At 53.2% G+C, this 21,938-nt stretch overlaps 8 protein-coding genes across 8 annotated transcripts; 3 read left to right on the top strand and 5 right to left on the bottom strand.

The window, feature by feature from the left end:
• Window positions 1-1,755: 1,755 nt before the first annotated feature.
• Window positions 1,756-3,040, bottom strand: HTP5 (heme-thiolate peroxidase). Its single transcript, XM_040772976.1, has 3 exons — window positions 2,758-3,040; window positions 2,299-2,704; window positions 1,756-2,246 (listed from the first exon to the last, which is right to left on the bottom strand). Exons 1-3 carry the CDS (start codon window positions 3,017-3,019, stop codon window positions 1,922-1,924), a joined length of 993 nt encoding a protein of 330 aa, XP_040627921.1. The 5' UTR covers window positions 3,020-3,040; the 3' UTR covers window positions 1,756-1,921.
• A 1,453-nt stretch (window positions 3,041-4,493) lies between these two features.
• Window positions 4,494-5,575, bottom strand: HTP6 (heme-thiolate peroxidase aromatic peroxygenase; the record flags this gene model as incomplete). Its single annotated transcript, XM_040775195.1, has 3 exons — window positions 4,494-4,806; window positions 4,857-5,262; window positions 5,314-5,575. The coding sequence occupies 3 exons, from the start codon at window positions 5,573-5,575 to the stop codon at window positions 4,494-4,496; spliced, it is 981 nt and encodes a 326-aa protein (XP_040627922.1).
• An 813-nt stretch (window positions 5,576-6,388) lies between these two features.
• LDO1 (linoleate diol synthase) lies at window positions 6,389-10,574 on the top strand (the record flags this gene model as incomplete). The annotated part of the gene is made up of 12 exons (XM_040767466.1): window positions 6,389-6,625; window positions 6,680-6,764; window positions 6,821-7,368; window positions 7,428-7,646; window positions 7,695-8,148; window positions 8,198-8,347; window positions 8,395-8,475; window positions 8,526-9,046; window positions 9,098-9,183; window positions 9,232-9,352; window positions 9,402-9,708; window positions 9,759-10,574. The coding sequence occupies 12 exons, from the start codon at window positions 6,389-6,391 to the stop codon at window positions 10,052-10,054; spliced, it is 3,105 nt and encodes a 1,034-aa protein (XP_040627923.1). The 3' UTR covers window positions 10,055-10,574.
• A 712-nt stretch (window positions 10,575-11,286) lies between these two features.
• On the top strand, window positions 11,287-15,046 carry LDO3a (linoleate diol synthase; the record flags this gene model as incomplete). Its single annotated transcript, XM_040775859.1, has 12 exons — window positions 11,287-11,526; window positions 11,581-11,665; window positions 11,721-12,268; window positions 12,324-12,542; window positions 12,591-13,044; window positions 13,099-13,248; window positions 13,298-13,378; window positions 13,429-13,949; window positions 13,997-14,082; window positions 14,132-14,252; window positions 14,302-14,608; window positions 14,659-15,046. 12 exons carry the CDS (start codon window positions 11,290-11,292, stop codon window positions 14,952-14,954), a joined length of 3,105 nt encoding a protein of 1,034 aa, XP_040627924.1. The 3' UTR covers window positions 14,955-15,046.
• A 75-nt stretch (window positions 15,047-15,121) lies between these two features.
• DACRYDRAFT_80488 (DNA repair protein) lies at window positions 15,122-16,342 on the bottom strand (the record flags this gene model as incomplete). Its single annotated transcript, XM_040776449.1, has 4 exons — window positions 15,122-15,490; window positions 15,585-15,745; window positions 15,806-16,147; window positions 16,198-16,342. 4 exons carry the CDS (start codon window positions 16,340-16,342, stop codon window positions 15,122-15,124), a joined length of 1,017 nt encoding a protein of 338 aa, XP_040627925.1.
• A 133-nt stretch (window positions 16,343-16,475) lies between these two features.
• On the bottom strand, window positions 16,476-17,763 carry DACRYDRAFT_22843 (uncharacterized protein). Its single transcript, XM_040772977.1, has 3 exons — window positions 17,199-17,763; window positions 16,824-17,147; window positions 16,476-16,758 (listed from the first exon to the last, which is right to left on the bottom strand). The coding sequence occupies exons 1-3, from the start codon at window positions 17,495-17,497 to the stop codon at window positions 16,584-16,586; spliced, it is 798 nt and encodes a 265-aa protein (XP_040627926.1). The 5' UTR covers window positions 17,498-17,763; the 3' UTR covers window positions 16,476-16,583.
• Window positions 17,764-17,985: 222 nt separating this feature from the next.
• Window positions 17,986-20,026, bottom strand: DACRYDRAFT_116866 (phosphoglycerate mutase-like protein; the record flags this gene model as incomplete). Its single annotated transcript, XM_040770275.1, has 5 exons — window positions 18,999-20,026; window positions 18,709-18,949; window positions 18,476-18,650; window positions 18,073-18,432; window positions 17,986-18,010 (listed from the first exon to the last, which is right to left on the bottom strand). The coding sequence occupies exons 1-5, from the start codon at window positions 19,725-19,727 to the stop codon at window positions 17,986-17,988; spliced, it is 1,530 nt and encodes a 509-aa protein (XP_040627927.1). The 5' UTR covers window positions 19,728-20,026.
• Window positions 20,027-20,640: 614 nt separating this feature from the next.
• On the top strand, window positions 20,641-21,923 carry DACRYDRAFT_116867 (glycoside hydrolase; the record flags this gene model as incomplete). Its single annotated transcript, XM_040770276.1, has 5 exons — window positions 20,641-20,997; window positions 21,046-21,188; window positions 21,237-21,287; window positions 21,340-21,645; window positions 21,690-21,923. Exons 1-5 carry the CDS (start codon window positions 20,694-20,696, stop codon window positions 21,921-21,923), a joined length of 1,038 nt encoding a protein of 345 aa, XP_040627928.1. The 5' UTR covers window positions 20,641-20,693.
• Window positions 21,924-21,938: the final 15 nt, after the last annotated feature.

The raw sequence follows: 21,938 nt of genomic DNA on the forward strand, positions 1-21,938 counted from the left end.
CACTTCTAGTTGTGGCAAGTGAAACAAAAGAGAGTGCATGATTATACTGCTGGATATTCTCTTTGAAGTGCCTTGCATGTTTGCCATCAGAGGCCATCAGTCTTGCTAGCTCTGGTGGCACTGGCAAGAAATCAGGGAGCTGTATTTGACCACATAGACAGCATTTTGTGAATATTGGCTCTGCAATGGTCAAGTGTCCTGCATGTTCTTTAATGAAGTGTAAAGCAAGACAGAAGGCACAGGGCCTATCCATCCTACCCAGGTAAATCAATTTGTGGCAATTGCAAGCAGCCTTTTCTGCATACCACTGCACTTCATGTGGTTGCCATGCACAGGGGACTTGTGACACTTGTATTGCATTTTGTGCCTCCAGTTCTCTTTGCTGCCTTTGTTCTTCCTCAATTACTTCATTCTGCCCTTGCTCATTTTGCCCTCCAAGTCCCAGATCATTTCCTTCTTAATGTGGTAGCTGGAGCTCTTCCAGCTGCAGTTCCACAAAGTCTAGATGACCAAAAGGCATTCCAAAATCATTATCCCTGCAGGCTTGCTGTGAGGCAGACTGATTTTGATGCTGCTGAGAAGCCCTTTCAGCAAGACATGGCTGATGAGATAATGTTTGCATAGGAGGAATGAGTGATGATATAGGGACTGCATTGACAGTAGCAAGATTTGTGGCAGCAGGTCCAAATGGCCTTTGAAGTAATGGGTCCAGTCTCTGGTGCTTCAAGTTAGCACTCTGATGGCTAAATACTGGCTGTGGAATGGGGGTGCAATCATAGGGCAAGCAGGCATGGTGTTCACTTGGTGATGTCAAGTTTTCTTCACATCTTGCATGGTCTTCACTTCTCTGTAAAGAGCAGGGTGTTGTAGGCTCCGACCTACACCAATTAAGTTCCCTTTAAGCATACCCTGCAATCCCCTTCAAATCCTGATTCACTTACATGATAATATGCTTTGTGTAACAGTTCACGTTTTTGTTTGTTTTGTTCAATAAGTGTGTCTTGTGTTCTATAGTCAAATAAAATACCAATTAATTTCCAAGGGTCAACCAACATTCAACAATTACACACTTTATTTTTCCACAGTGGCAGCAGTAACAACATGAATAATTAATTATTTGTGTTGTATGGGTCCGGATACTATCAATTATTGCTCTGCTTCCTTCTTCCCCACATAACCCTAACCCTAACCCCTACCCCACCCTAACCTTAACCAACCCTAACCTGCTAGATGGGATCCTAACCAGTACCCTAACACTACCCAGGGAAGGAATTGCCTTTTTCGAAAATTACGGAGGTAAACTGCCCCCGTCCGCGCGAATACGCATAAAGCTCTTTCCTTTTTAGGGAATTATGGACGCAGTTTGCCTCCGCTGCGCGCGTCCTACACCTACATGCTACTCATCTTGTGTGCGCTCCGCCCAAAGGGAATTGTCGGGCGAAGCAGCCGAGAGCGAATGCTGAAGAGCGATGGGGCAGACTTGTATCCCTCTTGTGTTCATATATTTGTAGACCGTTGACAGTGGAGGGGCAAGGTGTGGTGGACATTAGAAGAGCTGCATTCCAGCCAGTGCAGCACCGAAGGACGGGCAAAATAAAGGTTTATAACAAAGCAGTATGGTGGACGTTCAGGATAAGAAAGCAAACGCAGTAGGAATCATGAAACACGAGTGATTTACTCACTGCGTAATTGAATAAGGTGCGTGTTCACTTGTTCCAGGTACATCACGTGTTGTCGTGCTTCGGACACATTAGGGGACGGCCTGGCTTGGGTCAGCGCGGCGCGTATGTATTCTCGCCGCCTGCCCGACTAGACCAAGCGCAATGCATAGGATGAGGTCATTATCAGGCTGTATACTGGTTCGAAACTGAATCTGAATGTGCTGGACACTCTCTTCAGCGTCACTGGACACCACCTTTGTTCACTCTCCGTTCGTCTGCGGTTTCTTACCCGGCAATAGAGGGGCCGTCTCTCCCATCTGTGCCTCTCTCTGTACCTCCCCGCCTGGCCCCAGCTCGCTCTTAGGCAGACCATACCTCCCCCCCAGATCACCGATAGTGGAATCCATGCTCTCCTTTGCCCTGATCGCAGCCTCGATCCTCAGTACCGTCGTCTGGAATGAGCCCATCGTCAAGCCCCAGGGCGCACGGGTAGAGGACTCATAGTTTGGCGGAAGGCGTTCTTCGTACAGCCAGACTTTGAGGTCCGAGATCGATCCGCCCATGATACGGATGAGGGTTGCGCAGCTGAACTTGGTTTAGCGCGGTACTGTGGTCTTTGGGGAGGAGAAAAACGCACTTGGAGCTAGCGAAGAGCTTGTGGAAGGTGCTGAGCGTGAACTGGCCGTTCTTTCGCCTACTGTCTGTACGCCGGATCTCGCTATACCGTGCTAAGTCGTCCACTGTCACTTTATCTCCATGGACACAGTCAAAGAACCCGTCTACAAGGTCTGGGCAGGGCTTGCCCTGATCGCCCCCGGGGGAAAGGAACGTATCGTGTCGGAAAAGAGAGGCGTCGTGTTCTATTCCGTTGTGGACAGCGATATCATTTAGATCGAGCGTGCCGTATGTGTAGGACCTGCCGAGGAGGCGGGCCATGTACAGCGGCACGTAGAGACAGAAGGTGGGGGAGAAGTTGTACGTCTCCCTGATCTTGCGGTTCAGCACGGTGAAGGGGATGTTCTTCCCGTCGCGGGGGAGAATACCTGAATATATGCGGTCAGGTGGGGCAGGGGAAGATGAGAACAAGAAGGCCGACCATGATTCGCCATCGCGTTCAGCGCCGGGCAGGGAGAACGACTGTCACCCTCGACCGGGGGGTGCCATTCGGGCCAGTTGCCACCGTGTCCCAGCTTCCCAGGGGCGATGAGCTTTCCCTTGCGCTTTGGGAAGCTGATGGTGTTGAGCAAGACGAGGGTGGTGTCCCAAGTGAAGATGTAGGTCAATGTGAGGGTGTGCCAGACGGTGTCTGCCGTGCTGAAGAGGATGCGGGAGACGACGTTGAGGAGTAGGTTGACCATGGTGGATGAGAAGAGAGGACTGGAGGGCGTCGATGAGGGTTCACGGCGGGGTAATAAGTCGGCGTCTCTGACCCAGATCCAGTGGCGGGATTGCCTCGAACGAGACACGGCGAATTCGTCTGGCCGATCATGAGTCTGGGTCTCCCGCTTTGCCCTTTCTAGGAAGGTCATTTTCCCAAATGATGGGCGATACTGAGGCAATCATGTGCTCAAATCCGTTCCAGTGGAGAAATCTTGACTTCCTGGCACCGCAGAACACTTGTCAAGGGATAACCTTGCATGGCACGTGGAGAGAACCCATTTATCTCCGCCCGTAAACCCTGCATGCTTGTTCGACACAAAGACAAGGGATATGTCTCATCCCACCTCTCCCTGTCCGATACCCTCATTCTTAATCTCTTCCAACGGAAAAGGGCGCACCGGGAAGGGGTCTGCAGTAGTCGTATTATCGATAATGAAGAAGGTACACCGCCTTCACCTTCTGCTCGGGGAAGCGCTGCACCCAATTCCCGGTTTTCCCGTCGAATTAACCGGATGGACACAACTTCCCTTGGAATCAAGCTTCTTCCCAAGTATGGCATATACGCTTATTCAGCAACCATCTGCTGCCTCTTCAAATCAGGCAAACAGTGCCCAGCCTTCGGGATTCCTCAGCTGGGGCGGGGGCCAGACCTCCAGCGAGTGTTCTCGTCTTGAGCGAATGACCAACATCGGCGCTATCACGGCAGATCCGCGAACAGGCGGGTAACGCCATCTCTTACCAAGCAGACTATAGCGCATATCGCGACCATCAATGCTACACGTGTACTAGTGCAAGATAGCCTGATCAAACAGCCACCGGCATTAATTGATTTGCGAACGTGAAGATGGCGAGTCTCTGCGGTTGATCCCACGCACAGGTGGGGATTAAAGAGCTGTCCTTCCATGGCTCTTGCTGTTTGCGGTGCTCTTTAACATGGATGGTCTCCCCCGGAACGCAAGGACTATAGCACTCAACCTTTGCACTGCTCAAACATGAATTTTGCTTTGGCGCTGAAATTCTTCTGTCCAGACCACATGCTCGAGGTGGCACCACCGGAACAGTCTGATGGACGAGAACGGAAAAGAAAACGACTGGAGTTGGGACGACCATCCAGGCACTGGGGTGGTTCCTGCTTCGCACCCTCTCTCTGGTGTTATGTTACAAGATTGCTGCTACCACACATAGACTGGGGTGTGCAGGAACAACAACCCGCTTCTGGATGACTGCAGTACGACGCGATAAATGCACAATCATAGATCATCCTCTGCAGAAAGGGTCACCTGTGTGGGGCGCAACTCATGCACAATATTAATGCCGACGAATTGGTGTAAATCGGACGGTGCGATTGGTCAACGTAATCATCATTATGGACCGAAATAGGCCCGTCTCGTATACGTGCGTGTATGTTGGTCATTTTAGGAAGCATCACTGATTTCCCCCTCACTCCATAGCTCAATCACCATTCACTTGCGCCTTCTTCCACCCAGGGAGGAGTGCCGCCCTCTCCCCAATTCCCTCGGTCTTGGCATCGCGCTCGCCCGTAGGCAACCCATACCTGCCCCCCAGATCCCCAATAGCGGAATCCATACTCTCCCACGGCCTGATCCCAGCCTCGATCCTCAGCACTGTCGTCTGGAACGCACCCATCGTCACGCCCCAAGCGGCACGTCCTGCTGGCTCCCACCCCTCGGGCAGGCGCTCGTCATATAACCAGGACTTGAGGTCGGGGATCGACCCTCCAAAAGTGCGGATGAAGGTTGCGCAGCTGGCTAGGGTTAGCAGGTTCTCACTTCGGATACACGGGAGATGACACACTTGGAACTACTGAAGAGCTTCTGGAAAGTGTTCATAGAGAACTGGGAGTTGTCCCTTCTGCAGTCTGCTCGTCTCAGCTCGCTATACTGGGACATATCGTCCACCGTCACTTTGTCCCCCTTGACACTGTCGAAGAACCCGTCGATCAGGTCTCGGGAGGGCTTCCCCTGATCGCCGCCAGGGGAGAGGAACGTGTCGTGCCTGAGGAGGGAAGCGTCATGTTCTATTCCGTTGTGCAGGCTGACATCCGCCAGGTTGACCGTGCCGTGCGTGTAGGACCGGCCGAGCACGCGGGCCATGTACAGGGGGACGAAGAAACAGAACGTAGGAGCGAAGTTGTATGTCTCTCGAATGGCGCGGCTCATATCCCTGAAGGGGATATTCTTCCCGTCGCGGGGGAGGATTCCTGGATATATGCGGTTAGGTGGGGCGGGGGAAGATGAACAGAAAGACGGACCATGATTCGCCATCGCGTTTAGCGCAGGGCAGGGAGAGCGGCTGTCGCTCGCGACTGGAGGGTGCCATTCCGGCCATTGACCGCCGTGTCCCGGTCTCCCTGGGGGTATGAGGCTGCCCCTGCGTTTTTGGAAGGTGAACGTGTTGAGCAGCAGGAAGGTGCTGTCCCAGACCATGACGTAGGTCAATGTGAGGGTGTGCCAGAGTGAGTCAGCCACGCCCAGGATGATGCGGGAGACAACGTTAAGCAGGATGTTGACCATGATTGAGTGGTTGTTGTTGTAAGGAAAGAGGAGATGTGCTGTGAGGAAAGAGTAGATGTGCCCTGAGGGAGTAGTACTGTAGAGTACATTGAATTCACCCGGAGTTAATAAGCGCTTGGGCGACTGTCAATTTTCCGACGACCATTACCTCAAATCCATGAATAGCGAACGGGGGAACGCCCAATCATGATATGCGTCCCCATTGTCAGCTCTAGAAAAATGGGTTTTTCTTGTTGGAATAGGCAGTGATTACGCCCATATGACCATGTGATCATCTCCGTTGCAGTGAACATGGTCGCAACCGCAGACCATCCATCTTTCCCCTTACGTCTTAGCGTCAAAAGAAGCACTTTTGAGCACGTGAAAAGAACCTACTTATTTCGGCATGCTGTCCTACGATCAGAAAACTCTCCACAACGTTGTGATTACTTGGCCAGCAAAAGGACAGGGGAAGCAGACAATTCAGTAATTCGGTCGTCGTAACACCAGGTACGCAAAGGGACAAACGGTTCGGCCTTAATAATATTGTTATCCAGGATAAAGGATCCGGACGCAACCTCCTTAGCCCTGATTAGCAGAGGTTAATTCTGGGCTTCGCCCAACACTGGCGCTGACTGGTCAGTGAATAGAATTGCCATCCAAGGCAAAGGAACCGCCTTGGGCGTTCTGGAATGGACAGCGCCTTCTCAAAGGGATGGGCGAGATCCTTTATAGACTGTGGGGGGGGTTGCGACTCCCTCCTCACACTCTACGATTTCTCCTCATCCCCATATCAACTCTTGAGACACATCCAATCCACAACCTGGGAACACAATGTTTGGAATCCTTAACGCCCTCTCTCGCGCGTCAAACAGCATCTCCGCTTCCCTGGCCCCCGTCGATACCGAGGGTGGCTCACTCAAGCCTCCGCCGGGCATCCTCGCCAAGACCATAACCGAAATCGAGGGCCTGGTAAAGACGAGCACCGCTATTGGGCCTTCGGATGTTCCTGCCATACTGGACGCCGTCCAGAACCTTAATGGGCCAGGCATCGATGACCGGTTGTTCCTGGTGCGCTGCGTTCTGCCTGTTTGGGGAAAAGACTGACTATATGCGCGCAAACAGCTGGAGAAACTGCTCACTCTTATGGCACGCATGCCTGCGGACAGTGCTATCAATCAGAGGATTCAGTCATTCTTCATCGATACACGTGAGTGTCTCCGAGCATCTCAGACCGTGTGTTGTATTAACAATGTGAGCATACAGTGTACAAGGACCTCCCCCACCCACCTTCCGCATACCTCGCCCCCTTCCCTCAAATTACCCCCGACCCGTACCCTAAGCGGTCCTACCACTACCGTTCAACAAATGGGGACAACTACAGCCCAGCATTCCCCCTCCTAGGCCGGGCAGGCTTGCCCTACTCCCGCTCGGTGCCCTCGGCCTCTCAGGTGCCCCCCTCGTCACTCCCCGACCCGGGGCTCGTGTTCGACTTACTCCTTGCTCGACCTGCGGGAAAGTTTAATGCGCACCCTGGTGGACTCAGCAGCCTCTTCTTCGGCATGGCAAACCTGGTTATTCATTCCATCTTTGATACCAACCGGACTGACTGGAACATCAACGACACCAGCAGCTATATCGATCTCAGCCCCCTGTACGGAAACGGAGTAAGCAAGATGAAGGCGCCGCCCGAGGCGCTTCGGAGGTTTGATGGAACCGGAAGGCTCCACGAGGATGTGTTCGGCGACGCAAGATTGTTATTCATGCCTCCAACTACGGCTGTGCTGCTTGTTCTTCTGTGTCGTAATCACAATGTAAGCTCATGCACGCCACCCGGCTTCGGGGACGAATGTCGCTGACTGAGCGTATTCAGTACATCGCCGAGAAGATCTTAAGCATCAACGAGAATGGGAATTTCCAGAATCCCCCTCCTCAAGACGAAGTTGCTAAACGGGCACAGGATGACGAGATATTTGAACGTACCAGGCTCGTGAACTGCGGATTCTTTGCTAGGGTCGTGTTGTATGACTATGTCGGTGGGATCCTTGGTATGACCAGGGATGGGAGCTCGTTCAGGTTGAATTTGGATGAGGTGTGTCTATTACCTGGGAATAGCAGGACTCGACTCATATGTGTGCAGCAAATCAGACGTTCAGATCATGAGATCGCCCCTGTCGGGCAAGGAAACCAGATCTCGGCCGAGTTTAACATCCTCTACCGATGGCACGCGTCAACCTCTGCGCCAGACGAGCAATGGCTCGACTATACCTTCAAGAACCTCCTCCAGGGCAAACCCTTCAATGAGGTCACTGTGGACGACTTTACCAAAGCCGCGACGCAGGCCATGCGACCTAACGACCCAGACCCGAAGAAATGGGAGTTTGGAGGGCTGAAGCGGGACCCTGTCACGCTCCGGTTCGACGATGCTGCTCTTGCGCAGATCCTGAAGGACGCGACAGAAGCTCCAGCGCATGCGTTCGGCGCGCGACAGATTCCTCAGGCGCTTCGAGTGGTCGAGATGATGACTATTTTGCAAGGTCGTACTTGGGGTGTGTGCACGCTGAACGAGTTCAGGTCGTTCTTCGGTCTCAAGCGTACGTCCTCTCCCTCTGTGAAACGATTGCAATTGATGGTATATATCAGCATACACCAACTTTCAGGAATGGAATCCCGATCCGGCGATCTACAAGGCTGCGGAGGCATTGTATGGGAATATTGACAGGCTTGAGCTACACGTCGGCCTTCAGGCCGAGGAATCGAAAGCTCCTATGCCTGGAGCTGGCCTCTGCCCTAGTTAGCCTCTTACCTCCTGGCTCCGGGTCACCGCTGATGCTTTGTAGGCTATACCATATCCCGGGCTATCCTCGCCGATGCTGTCGTGCTTTGCCGTGCTGACCCTTACCTGTCTACCGAGTTCACCCGTGCGTCTCTACAAAGGACATATGATACTCAGACTAATGCAAGTCCTCAGCGTACAACTGCACTGCATGGGGCTATCAGGACTGCATCTTGAACCCCAACGACGGCTCCTACGGTGGTGCCTTGACCAAGCTCATGCTCCGCAACCTACCCGGCCAGTACAAGACAGACGATGCCTACGTGCACTTCCCCTTCCTTGTACCCAAGGACGTGCGCAAGAACATGGAGTTACGCAAAGACCCCGCAGTAAACAAGTACGACTGGAAGAAGCCGCTCACGCCTTCCGTCGTGCCCCCGGGCACGGGGATCAAGACACTCAAGCTGATCGCATTATCTGCACAGAGCCAGCGGATCATGAACCTTGTCGGGAAGGTCAAGATCAACCGCGCCCTCATAAACCAGCAGCTCAGTGCCTATCTCTCCCGGCCGAAGACCGACGATGTCTTCGCGGAGATCACAAAAAGCCTTATTGACGACAAGTCAGTCGTGCAGCCAGGGTTCAACTCGAAACAAGTCGATATCGTCCAGGCGGTCATCAATCTTGTTCCGGTGCATTTCGTGGCAAACCATATTGTGAGCCTGCGCTGTGTAGGATGGTTGGGCTCCTGCTGATGAATCTCTCAGCTGGGCTTGCCGTTGAAGACGACCGCGAATCCTAATGGCGTGTGTCGGCCTGAGGAGCTGTGTGCGATGTTTGCAAATGCTGCAGAGTACGTCACTTCCCTCCGTATGAATTACATTCGCTGATGGCACTGCAGCTATGTTCTATACGATCAGGATGCGCCGGATGAGTGGTATATGCGCGAGCAGGCTGTGGGGTGCGCGAATACGGTCAGGAGGGAGGTTTCTGCCAACCTTGAGAGGTTGGCCCATGGTTTGGTACGTATATATCTTTGTTCGCTATTCGACTACTCATGGATTGGGACAGTGGTCTATCACTGGCCTCGTCGATACTATCACGGATATCATCTGCTTCAAGACGAACCACAGCGACGTGTTCCTCTCCACGCTCCTAGCCGCAGGGAAGAAAGAAGGCATGACCATCCCCGAAATTACCGCGTCTCTGTTGGCAGTCATCATTCCCTCCGTACCGCAGTTCTCGGCCGTCGTCACCCAGCTCGTCGACTTTTGGCTTAGTAAAGACCAAGCGAGCAAGAAGACAGACCTTGCGCAGATGGCTGCCGCTGGCCCGGGTATGAATCCTCAGATTGCTACATACGCCAAGGCTGCTATCAGTGAGTGAAATAATAAGTCCCTGCATTCGTAGCATCTAACATGAATCCAGATTCGATTCCTACCCTCACTCCGGCAGATGCTGGCGCTATCAACGGCTCAGTGTCTGCCTCCAGCCCCCTGAACTGCGTCGAAGGCTTGATGAGCGAAAAGACCTTCGACAGGCTTGCGCCTCTCATCCTCCGTTCGATCTTCGGCCTACACAACATCCGCCGCGCGCCTGGTCAATCCGGTGTTCTTCCCATGTTCACCCAGACGATCTTGGATCAGCCCCAGACGTTCTTTATCAATAATGAGAGTGGGCTGAGCCCGTGGCCGACGAGGCTTATGATACAGTATGATGCGTAGATCTATGCAGCGATGGAAGGATGATGGCTATAACTCCCTGGTATCGGACTAAGAATATGTTTTGCCCAATGATCCTCACCTCGGCTGGGGACCCAGATAGTTACGGATGGATTATATGGATTAATATAACGCAGGAAGGGAGGAAAGTATTTTTGGCTAACCTTAGAGCCGGTGTAGATACCTTGGAACTAGTACACGATCTAAATATATTTGAAACGTAAGGTGGAAGAACAGTGCCACTTTCAGAATAGAGATCTATCCTCGGGGTTACTGGCAGTAATTCCGTATCTGTGCTGATCAGTGAGCCCGTGCTCGAGTATGACATAGATATTGAGCCCTTTTCAGCAAGAAGAAGTCAAGGTCTTCTGCAAGAAGTCGGAGTCAAATAGAGTTGCTGGTCTAAATAGAGTTAATGACAATAAAGGAATGTAAGAAGTAATAAAATATATCCTATTCGGTGGATGTGTCCTTCCCAGAGCGTGGAATCGGCCGTCCAGAGAACACTAGTTTCAGCTGCGGCGGGAAAGGCAAAATATAAGGAGGTGAAATGCAGACTTATTCCGATCCTACGGCTTCAGCTTGCTTGCGGACAAGAGGAGCATGCTGTTATACTCTGTTTGGGGCCATGGGAACTTTTGGCTTTGAGCATGATGGGGGTCGGCATCCGTTGCTCGTCTCCGATTCGGAACTCAGGGTCTAGGCCGTGCGATCAAGCACATGAAAACACCGCACTTTATTCGGCAGTACTGTCTCCCCGCACGGGTTGTAGCCAACATACATGCCTGCTGGAGAGACAGTTGTGCTGTCTCAGCCCACATTCCAGTCTTGGCGTTTATAGCGCGCCTCGTCATTCCCTTCGGAGTCTACCTCATCCCGCCGGAAACAGCACGGCGCCGGTCAAGGGTCTGGCTGCATATGTATCGTCCGGTTCCTCATTCGGGACAGGCTCCTGCTGGAGCTTGACCCGTATTCTTCGCCGTGTCTGATCGACCCAATGTACGAGCAACGTTGGGCAGGCAGCCCCCGAAGGTGGGGGAATCATACCGCGGTGTGGGTATGCTTCCTGTGAGACCATCATGCGCTAGTCCAACATCTACGAATCGGGTACTATGCGGCCTGTTCTTCGGAGTTGCCTTTCACTTGCGGACGGCTCCCTCCTTGCCCCGTTCCCCAACTCATACTTAATACCCACTCTCCCCACTCCTTCTTCTCTACACTCCTCACGCAGAAACGCAATGTCTGGAATCCTGAACGCGATCTCCCGTGCATCAAACCTCATTTCCGCCTCCCTCGCACCTGTCGACACAGATGGCGGGTCGCTCAAGGCTCCTCCTGGTATCCTAGCAAGGGGGATTTCAGAAATTGAGGGCCTGGTGAGGTCCGGCAGTGCTGTTGGGCCTTCGGACCTCCCAGCCTTGCTGGACGCCATCCAGAACCTTAATGGACCGGGGATCGATGATAGGTTGTTTCTGGTACGCTCACATGTTTCTCCACCGCCGGAAAGCTGAACATATGCGCGCATATAGTTGGAGAAATTGCTTGTGCTTATGTCCCGCATGCCTGCGGACAGCGCTATCAACCAGAAAATGCAGGCGTTCTTCATCGACACGCGTAAGCCCCCTCCCCAATATCTCAGACTATAATAACGTCTTGCGCATACACACAGTGTACAAGGACCTGCCTCACCCGCCTTCTGCGTACCTAGCTCCCGCACCCCTCATAAGCCCCGATCCGCATCCCAAACGGGCATACAACTACCGCTCGACCAATGGGGATAACTATAGCCAGGCGATCCCTCTCCTGGGGCGTGCGGGCATGCCTTACTCGCGTACGGTGCCCTCCGCCTCCTGTGTGCCTCCCTCGTCACTCCCTGACCCGGGGCTTGTGTTTGATCTGCTCCTCTCTCGCCCTGCTGGCAAGTTTAAACCCCACCCCGGCGGGCTCAGCAGCCTCTTCTTTGGCATGGCGAACCTGGTCATCCATTCCATCTTTGACACGAACAGGACCGACTGGAACATCAACGACACCAGTAGTTACATCGATCTTAGTCCCCTGTACGGGAACGGGGTGAGCAAGATGAAGGCCCCGCCCGAGGCGCTGCGCAGGTTTGATGGCACTGGTAGGCTCCATGAGGATGTGTTTGGCGACGCTAGGCTCCTGTTTATGCCCCCTACCACCGCCGTACTCCTGGTCCTGTTGTGTCGCAACCACAATGTGAGTCTTACACTTTCACCTTCTCTTATTTGTGTCCCTAACGGACTATATGCAGTACATAGCTGAGAAGATTCTGAGCATTAACGAGAATGGAACGTACCTGAACCCACCTCCCCATGATGAAACTGCTCGGCGGGCACAGGATGACGAGATATTTGAGCGCACCAGGCTCGTGAACTCTGGATTCTTTGCGAGGGTCGTGCTGTACGACTATGTCGGGGGGATCCTGGGTATGACTAGGGACGGCAGCGCGTTCAGGTTGAACTTGGATCAGGTGAGTGTTACGCTTGTAAATAGATCTGCTAGACTCATATGTATACAGCAAATCAGGCGTTCCGACCATGAGATTGCACCGTTAGGGGAAGGTAACCAGATCTCGGCCGAGTTTAACCTCTTGTATCGCTGGCACGCGTCCACCTCTGCACCGGACAAGGAATGGATCGACGACACATTCAAGACCATTCTCCAGGGCAAACCGTACAACCAAGTCACAGTCGAGGACTTCACCACCGCTGCTGGGAAGTTCATGAGGCCAAACGATCCCGATCCGAAGAAGTGGGAGTTCGGTGGACTCAAACGCGATCCTGTCACGCTCCGGTTTGACGATGCTGCACTCGCTAAGATCCTGAAGGACGCGACCGAGGCCCCAGCACACGCATTTGGCGCGCGTCAGACACCTGAGGCCCTTCGTGTCGTCGAGATTATGACTATCCTACAAGGTCGTTCTTGGGCTGTGTGCACGCTGAACGAGTTTAGATCCTTCTTCGGTCTGAAGCGTATGTCCGCTGCCTCTGTAATGAACTGCAAAAGCTGATGATCCTTGCCTCAAGCATATGCTAACTTCAAGGAATGGAATCCCAATCCGGAGATCTACAACGCCGCACAGGCATTGTACGGCCACATAGACAGGCTCGAGCTGCATGTTGGTCTCCAGGCAGAGGAAGCGAAAGGAGCGATGCCCGGAGCTGGTCTCTGCCCCAGTCAGTGTCACCTTTTAGCTATAGTGTACTGTACTCATGACCATGGTAGGCTATACTGTATCTCGGGCTATCCTCGCCGATGCTGTCGTGCTTTGCCGCGCTGATCCTTACCTGTCGAGCGAGTTCACTCGTGAGTGTCTTTTGCAGGAGGCAGGTGTATGCGCTTATCCATGTTCGCAGCGTACAACTGCACTGCATGGGGTTATCAAGACTGTGCCATGAACCCGAACGACGGGTCGTTTGGCGGTGCGCTCACGAAGCTTATGCTCCGCCATCTTCCTGGCCAGTACAAGACAGCCGACGCCTATGTACACTTCCCCTTCCTTGTGCCAAACGAAGTCCGCAGGACCATGGAGTTGCGCAAGGACCCCATGGTGCACAAATACGATTGGAAGAGGCCGGTTGCGCAAACGACCGTGCCTGCCGGCACTGGCATCAAGACGCTCAACCTGATCACACTACCCGCACAGAATGATCGGATCACGAAGCTCATCGGGAAAGGCAAGATTAACCGTGCCCTGGTCAACCAACAGCTCCTCGCGTACCTCTCTCAGCCCAAGACCGACGATATCTTCGCGGAGATCACCAAGAAACTTATCGACGAGAACTCGGTCCTTCGTCCGGGGTTCAGCTCGAAGCAAGTTGATATCGTCCAGACGGTTATCAACATGGTCCCCGTGTACTTTGTTGCTAACTATATTGTGAGTCTCCGTGAGTCGAAATCGAATCGTGCTAATATCTGTTCTAGCTTGGTCTCCCCCTCAAGACCACCGCGAATCCGCACGGAGTGTATCGTCCCGAAGAGCTCTATGCGATGTTTGCGAATGCTGCAGAGTACATCCGTGAACTGATTTCCTCTCTGCGTTCGCTGATTGTGCCATAGTTATATCCTTTACGATCAGGATGCGCCTGACCAGTGGTGCATGTGCGACAACGCGACTGGATGTGCGGATATGATGAGGAAGGAGATATCTGCTAATCTTGATAGATTAGCTTATGGCGTGGTAAGTCTGATTTTTTGCGTATTATCGTCATCACTTATATCACTGCTAGTGGTCGATCACCGGCCTTGTCGATACTGTCGCGGACATGTGGGCCTCTAAGACGAATCAAAGTGATACCTTCCTCTCTACCCTCCTGTCCGCGGGCAAGAAGACAGGCATGACCGTCCCCGACATTTCTGCGTCTCTGTTTGCGGTTGTGATCCCTTCGGTTCCGCAGTTCTCAGCCGTTGTGACGCAGCTTCTCGACTTCTGGCTCAGCAAGGACCAGACGAGCAAGAAGACGGACCTTGCGCAGATGGCGGCTGCTGGGCCTGGTATGAACCCACAGATTGCGGCGTACGCCAAGCAGGCTATCAGTGAGCACAATTGTTATTTACTCAACCGAGCCGTCTGACATTGCTTCCAGAGTCGATTCCTGCCCTTACCCCTACTGATGCCAGTGCCATCAATGGCTCAATGGCTGTGGCCAACCCGCTGAACTCTATCGAAGGATTGATGAGCGAAAAGATCTTTGACAAGACCGCACCTGTCGTCCTCCGTTCGATCTTCAGCCTGCGCAATGTCCGCCGTGCCCCTGGCCAGTCAGGTTTCCTGCCCATGTTCACTCAGACGGTTCTGGACCAGCCTCAGACTTTCTTTATCAACAACGAGAGCGGTCTGAGCCCGTGGCCCACGAGGCTTATGATCCAATATGACGCGTAGAACACATGATCCGCCGAATACCGGCCAAATTATGAAATGGGTACCCTGCAGATAGATAATGTAATTCTTTCCTCCGCGCGACTGCAATTCATGATGATGAGTATGATATACATGACATGTGGAAATATCCACACCGTACAAAACAGGGTATACAATAACAGAGATAATCACAGCTCCTCAACCTCGACCTTGAATCCACATTCCTCACATCTCTGCTCACCCTCTACCACCAAACCAAACACATGCTTATGTTCTTGATCCTTCCTTTTCTGCCAAACGTTCCCTCTCGTTCTTCTCCTCAGTTCCCGGAGTTTCTCCTCGAACTTCTTTCCTCTTTTTGCCTTTTTCCCCTCTTCTCTCCGCGCCCACTCTGCGTCCAACCCCTTCGGCCCACCCCATTTCTCCCACGCGAACGCTTCCACTTGCTTGCGCAAAAAGAGCATCATATTATTATATGTTGCGCTATGGGGATTCGCTTTGAGGAGGTGGGGCATCGCCGTTTCATCTCGGAGCTCAGAGTCTGTAAGCAGGTAATCCTGTGGCGAGTGTTAATCCAACTGGAGTTCGCAATGGGGAGGAATGGTGCTCGGAAGGGAAAGTGGTAGTGACGGTAAAGGGCAAAGTACTCACGGCCTTGCACTCGGTCTTGGTCAATAGACTATACAGCTCGGGGAACTTGTCCTTGCACTGTGCACACACTCGCACGCCATACACTTTGTTATACTGGTGGTCGATATCGATCGTCCCACACTGCTCACATCGTGGATTCTTGCTCGCGTTCATAAACACCGCTGTACGATGCACACGCTGAGGTCAATACCTGCTCAGTTAGATACGAGAAGGTGACGCACGCGGATCGAAATTCTGCTTCATCCTCTCTCTCTCTCTCTCCAGCTCCTTCCGCCTCGTCTCCTGCGCCTTCTCTGCCTCTCCCTTCTCCGCCTCTGTCAAGAACCCTCCCTTGGTGTTGACCATCTTGCTCAGGTCATACTCGTAGTATGTACCGAGCCAGGAGTCCCGGGGAAGAGGTGCCTCGGGCTTGGAGGTCGACGGTCCCTGGAACTTTGACGGCACAGTCGGAGAGGTCGAATTCCATGGAGTGACAGTAAGAGGCCGCTTGTTGTTCGAGTTCGGGGTAGTCGAAGGACCAGCTTCAGAACGTTGACGTTCGCTCTTCTTTAACCGTGCCTTGGCTGTGGGTTTTATGAGCACGTTGCATCTTCGGTAATGAGTGATGACGCACCTTTCAGCCGGTTGATCTCGACCTGCTTTACCTGCTCAGGGGTCAGGGCGACGTTTCGCTCTGTCACTCCCGGTCGCGGTGGGGGAGTAATGGGAACTGCCGCAGGTGCAGCGACGCGGGGAGGAGGCGTGGAAGGGCGGGACATGGTGAGAGAGATGGTGGTCGTGCGAGGGTGATGACTGGCGTGCAAAAGGGTTATGCAATGTAAGGCTGACTAAGCATCAACATACCGATGGATCAATGATGTCGCTACACAAAGTAAAACTTCCGAAATGCACGTGATTCCTATATCCATAAGTGTCTCTGGGTACATGCAGAGATAAACTACACAGCGTAGCAATAGTTGAGATCCAACAAAATCCTGTCCCATCAAATCTAAGAAAGAATCAATCTTGCCTACCAGAGTCAACTCTCAGGCTCCTAGTCTTGCTCTCCCTCGATGTAGAATCAACAAGCTCTCTTCCGTCAGGCAAGCCTACCCTCGTCCCTGCTTTAGGTACTTGGGCGATGGGCCTTGCCTTCTCGTACCCAGTCTTGACCCTGTTGTTGCTCGTGCTCTCCCTGCATCAATGTTGTCAGCGTATGTCACACAGAAGGATTTAGCAGAGGTGAGGTGGGGGACGCACCAGATCTCTCCGATTAGGTCCTCCAGAGGGTACCACCCCAGCGGGCCAAAGGCAAGCGTACGCAAGCTGACCCAGGGGAGCCGATCGGCACAACCGATATAGGCGTGCAAGTGGAGGTGGAAACCTGGAAGTATCGAATCGGTACAGGGGGGCGAGATGAGGCCGATGTGTATTTGTTCTGCTGGGGAGGGTGAGGGCTGAGGGGAGGAAGCCTGGGGTGTTGGGGGGAAATGCTGAGCTAGCAAGTGGGGGCAGAGATTGAGTGCGCGTTGCAGGAGAGGGATGGACGTGGGTGTTAGGTGGTAGAGAGAGGTGATGTGCGCACTGCGGGGTCTGATTAGGTTTTAGTTCGTCTGCTTCGGAGGATGTGCGTACTTGAAAACCACAATCAGGTGTCCTTTACTGCTCACCGGATCCTTCTTCTCCACGAACACCGTCACGTCCTTGTCGACGTAGACGACTTCCCCTCCGCTCGGGGTCACATATACCGGCCTGGGCACTGACGGGCCTGCAGCGACGCTGGAAGGGTCGGGGGAGGAAAGGAGCGGGGATGATGAGTCTGGGTTAACCGATGGGACTTGGGTGGGAGGAGAGCGTGATAGGGCCACGATCGTGCATACTGGGCAGCCGGTGCGAGGTGCGTAGGGGTCGCGTGAGGAAGACGTGGGAGCCATCCCAAGTCCTCGACCAGACAACAGTGACAGAGATCGCTCTCAATGTCAATTATGGAAGGTGCGATGACCTAGAGAGCCACGTCTGTGCAGATCGTCAGCCTGGCGCCTTGCACGCGCGCGAAGTTGGTTGATCTTGGCTGTGCTCTTGGCACCAAGAAGAGTCATCAGCAGACGATGCCGTGGGAGGCACTTTCTGCAGGTATTAATAGAGGAGTCGAGTGAAGAATACGAGTGCTCATCCCCCCCGGCGACGTGTCGGGCATAATGGACTAGTACTACAAAATGAAGGTGAAGGCCGTCCCCAAAAATAGGGCGGTATTCAGAGAATCGGACACCGATCAATACAATCCATTTATCGGATGTAAGCTCATTTCGGCATCGGCGATGCGGTACAGCGGAAAATATAATCAATTAAATAAAGAATCGACGCACGATACATTAATCACACAACATGCCATTTTGTCTGGCGTAAGCATGCCGTGTGTGCATTAAGCACCCGGGGCATTCGGAGGCCTGCCGTTCGTAATATTAGCCCCGACGATATCAGGAGAGTTATATTGCTAAAGCAGTCAAACGCAAAGTTGATCTCCTCAACCCTGGTCTTCATCGCATCGACGAAAGAGTCGAGGGGGCACCGGCCGTACTCATCCTTCCCGCAACCGGGGATGTTATCGACCGGGATGGACGCGTCGTTCAGCAGCCAGCGGATATAAGGCTTGGTGTTGGCGGATGAGTCGGTGCAGTTGACAACTTGGGCAACCAGGGCGGTGGCAAAGGGTGTGGTCTGCGATGCGACGAAGGAGCGCTTGCCCACGGGGATATGATCTACTGGGAGCGGGCCGCTCTTGGCGAAAGAGGTGAAGTTCAAGGCGACCATAACTGTGCGTTGCCCCAATGTGAATGACGCAATACCGATTGAGTTGATACACGGAATACTCACCAGAGTCAAAGAAAGTCTCGTGCGTGGCATCAACTTACAGGCTCTGGTTGACGGGGAATGTCAGGGGGTTGCTGTCCAGAGTGCTGTTGGTTGAGGTGTTCCATACGGTGATGGGCGTGTGTGTCAGGCGAGCTACAAGCTCCTGCACCCAACCGACGCCCATGGCGGCCGCAGTAGGTGCACCCCAAGCAAAGCCGTACCAGTAGGTGAAATCTATCATGCCAACGTCAATAAGTACATTCTTGCCTAAATGAAAGCGAAGAAGGCACACCCGACGTGTACTCAAAGCCCTCCCACTCCTCAACAGTGAACAGTTTGCACCAGTCAGAATATCCCACTGCGACCGTCTCGTACGCGCAAAGACTCTGCATGTTCCCCACATCTGCAAATGTGAAGTTGATCCCTTGGACCTGCGCGTTGATCCTCGCGGTTGCGTTGGCGAGATAGATCGACTGCCACTTGGCAATGGGAGCTGCCGAGTTCAACAAACTGACTATGAGGTTCTTGCAAGTCTGTTTCGCGGTGAAATTATGCCTGTGCACAGGAATGAATCTAACGTACAGGAGAAAGCGTGTTGTTGCCAGCAACGCCAGCAGGTGCGCCCTCGATAATGATCTCCTGATGATACTGGTTCTCATAAGGGATGCCAAAGAATCCAGCCGCAAAATTCAGGGCGGACTTGACCATGCGGTCCTGGCTCGTGGTGCGGAATACGGGGAGGGTGCCGTTGGGGAACTTGTCGAGCAAATGACCGTACTTGATGCGCCAGGAGACACCCAGGTCGAACAGCTGCTTGCGACCGAACGGGGTGAGGATCTCGGCACCCAGCCCGTACTTCCAGCTCGTCAGGAAAGCCATCTCACCCGTTGCGGTGAACTTGCCTGTTGCATTGGCAATCCGCGCGCCTAGGGTCGAAACTGTCTCGATCGAAGACGGGTAACGGGCGCCGTGCCGGTGCAACATGTGTACCTCCAGCAGCTCACAGCGAGGGGGAATGAGTGCGGAAGAGTTGACGAGATAAGTTGCGAAACTATCCGGCCGGTTAGAGATCGCAGGCGACAGACTACCCCAGTGCTTCGACGAGTCAAATGAGGCGTTTCCGCCCAACGGAATATCGGGATGAACCAAAGGGAAGTAATCTGACAGGAAAGGAGCCCTCGGGGCCGTGGCAACTATCTCGGGCTCTGCACCAGTCGAGGTGGGCCCGGCGAAGCCAACGACCGAAGCAGGAGGGAAGAGATTGGCTGACTGAGCATTCGCACTGAAGACGGTGGATAGAGCAGATACCATGACTGGTACTGGAGAGGACGCGGAATTCTAACGATTAGCTCCTCAAAATCCAATGTCGCACATCCCGCATATTTATACCCTCCCGAACCGCCATCGTCTGCTCGGGGAGATCATGGTCATTCGGTGCAGGGCACAGCAAGACCGCGAAAGGGGTCCACCGCATTGAAACTGAAGCTAGCAACAAGTTTCCATCTTTGGTTAAGACAGGGCACGAAAGAGCCACCACCATTCAGATATTGATAACATCAGTTGAAGACTGCAATGCAGGAGCACGTTCGTGATAGAGGATGGTACTGTACAAGGGTTCGACCATTGTTGAAGAAAGCTGGTGGCCGACGGTGGGCTCGGGATCAGTGCGCGATGTTGCTTCGGCCTCCGGATGCGGGCATGCCGGCGACAATCAGTAACGACAACATGTGAGGATGTTTGACTCGCCACACTTGACTTGTACTTCCATGAACTATTTGTGCACAAGGTGCTCTTTAGCAGGAAAAGCACAATTTCGGAACCTATCCTGAGTCAGCCAAGTTTATGTAGTAATCACCCCGAGAACCGTACCGCTTACGCTAAAGGACCACGTGCTCCAGGGCAAGTTAACTTTCGCCAATATTTAGAGTAGAGAGAGGGCGGCCGAGCCGAAAAGAGACATCGGAACATCGACACGCAAAACAGCCCATCACCCAGTTGCAACAACGTATGCGTCCTGGAGTGGAACGCGTCCGAGTGAGGTCGTGCTCGCAGTTGCGTCTTCCAGAAGGATGGGTCGAGCTCCGCATGCTTGCCAGCGGTCACGGGTTCTCGCACACATATGCGTTCGCTACCAGTGTACTGTAATGCGAAGTTCTTTTTCGGGCTTCTCGTGGTTTGCTTTCACCCGGCATACAATTCGGGAAATAGAGCACGGGGCACTTGAGTTGGTTATAAGAAGAGCGTTGTGATGCGTTGATTCACTCCCAATTATTCGGTATGATGTTCGTTGTTGCGTTGACGACATTTCTCTTGACTGGCGTCGCGATCGTCGCCTCTGTTGCTTCACGAGATGCGGATGCAGCGGTTGAGGAGGTCACGTCGGCGCTGGAAGATATCTTCCCTAGTCGTTTGGACAAGATTCGGGGCATGTATGCATGGGAGGGGTTCGTGTATGACATCGAAGCTTGCCAGGACTTTCCGAAGCTCGTCGAGGACTTCGCCCGTATGAGGACTATGGGCGCTCGGAACGTCATTACCTTCGACTACTGTGGAACAGGTGCTGATCCAAATTATTATGATAGTAAGTTCCCTCCAGTTCGATAGCGAGGCGTGGATTCAGCTCTTGCAGCTATTATTTCCGCAGCCGGCTTCACAGGCATTAACATCATTCCGCTGGTGTGGACGCTGCCGATCCATCCCATCGGACAGAACTACACTGCGAACGATACATTCGCTATTAAGAGCGTTCCAAGGATATATGCTTTGACGCAGGTATGTTGATATATGTTCGGGGGAAGAAATGTCACACAGCAATCCTAGGCCGTAATTCGGAATCCCGGTCCTGTTCTTGCAGTCGCGTTGGGAGATGAGGTACGCTCATGCGAAAGAAACGCGGCATGGTGGTCTTGATGACTTGCAACAGCCGCTGTATGACGATGATGCTGGCTCCGCGGATGCACTCGCCGCATATATCGTGCAGATGAAAGCCTCGTTTCAAGGTGCAGGCCTCGATATCCCAGTTTCAATTTCAGATATGGCGTACGGCTGGCAGATCTCGGGCAACATCACGTCCGTTCAAGACGCGGTCGACTTCTTCATGATCAACAACCTCCCATATTTTGATCAGAACGCGGTGTGGGGAGGCGATAATAACAGTTGGACGAGCTTCTTGAACAGCATCGACTATTTTCAGTCCTTGGCGAACGGACGCCCGCTACTGGTTACTCAGGTAAGTTTCGGCAGCGGGAATCAGTAGTATCCTCACAAGCATAGACTGGCTGGCCAAGCAACACGAACACGTTCGCCCCAAATAGTCCGGACGTGATTGCGACCGTGCTGTCTGAGGAGGCATTCTGGAAGCTACTTGACAGCCATTGTGAGGATTACTTCAAACCAGCCAACATAGGATGGATGTGGAGGAACTGGGACGATGCGATTGACGGCTGGGGGGTGTTATACGACGATGGAACGGAGAAGTGGCCCATCCATGCAAGACGTACCTGTTAGGTAGCGCCCGTAGTG

This window comes from Dacryopinax primogenitus (assembly GCF_000292625.1).
Source record: "Dacryopinax primogenitus strain DJM-731 SS1 chromosome Unknown DACRYscaffold_11, whole genome shotgun sequence".
NCBI lineage: Eukaryota > Fungi > Basidiomycota > Dacrymycetes > Dacrymycetales > Dacrymycetaceae > Dacryopinax > Dacryopinax primogenitus.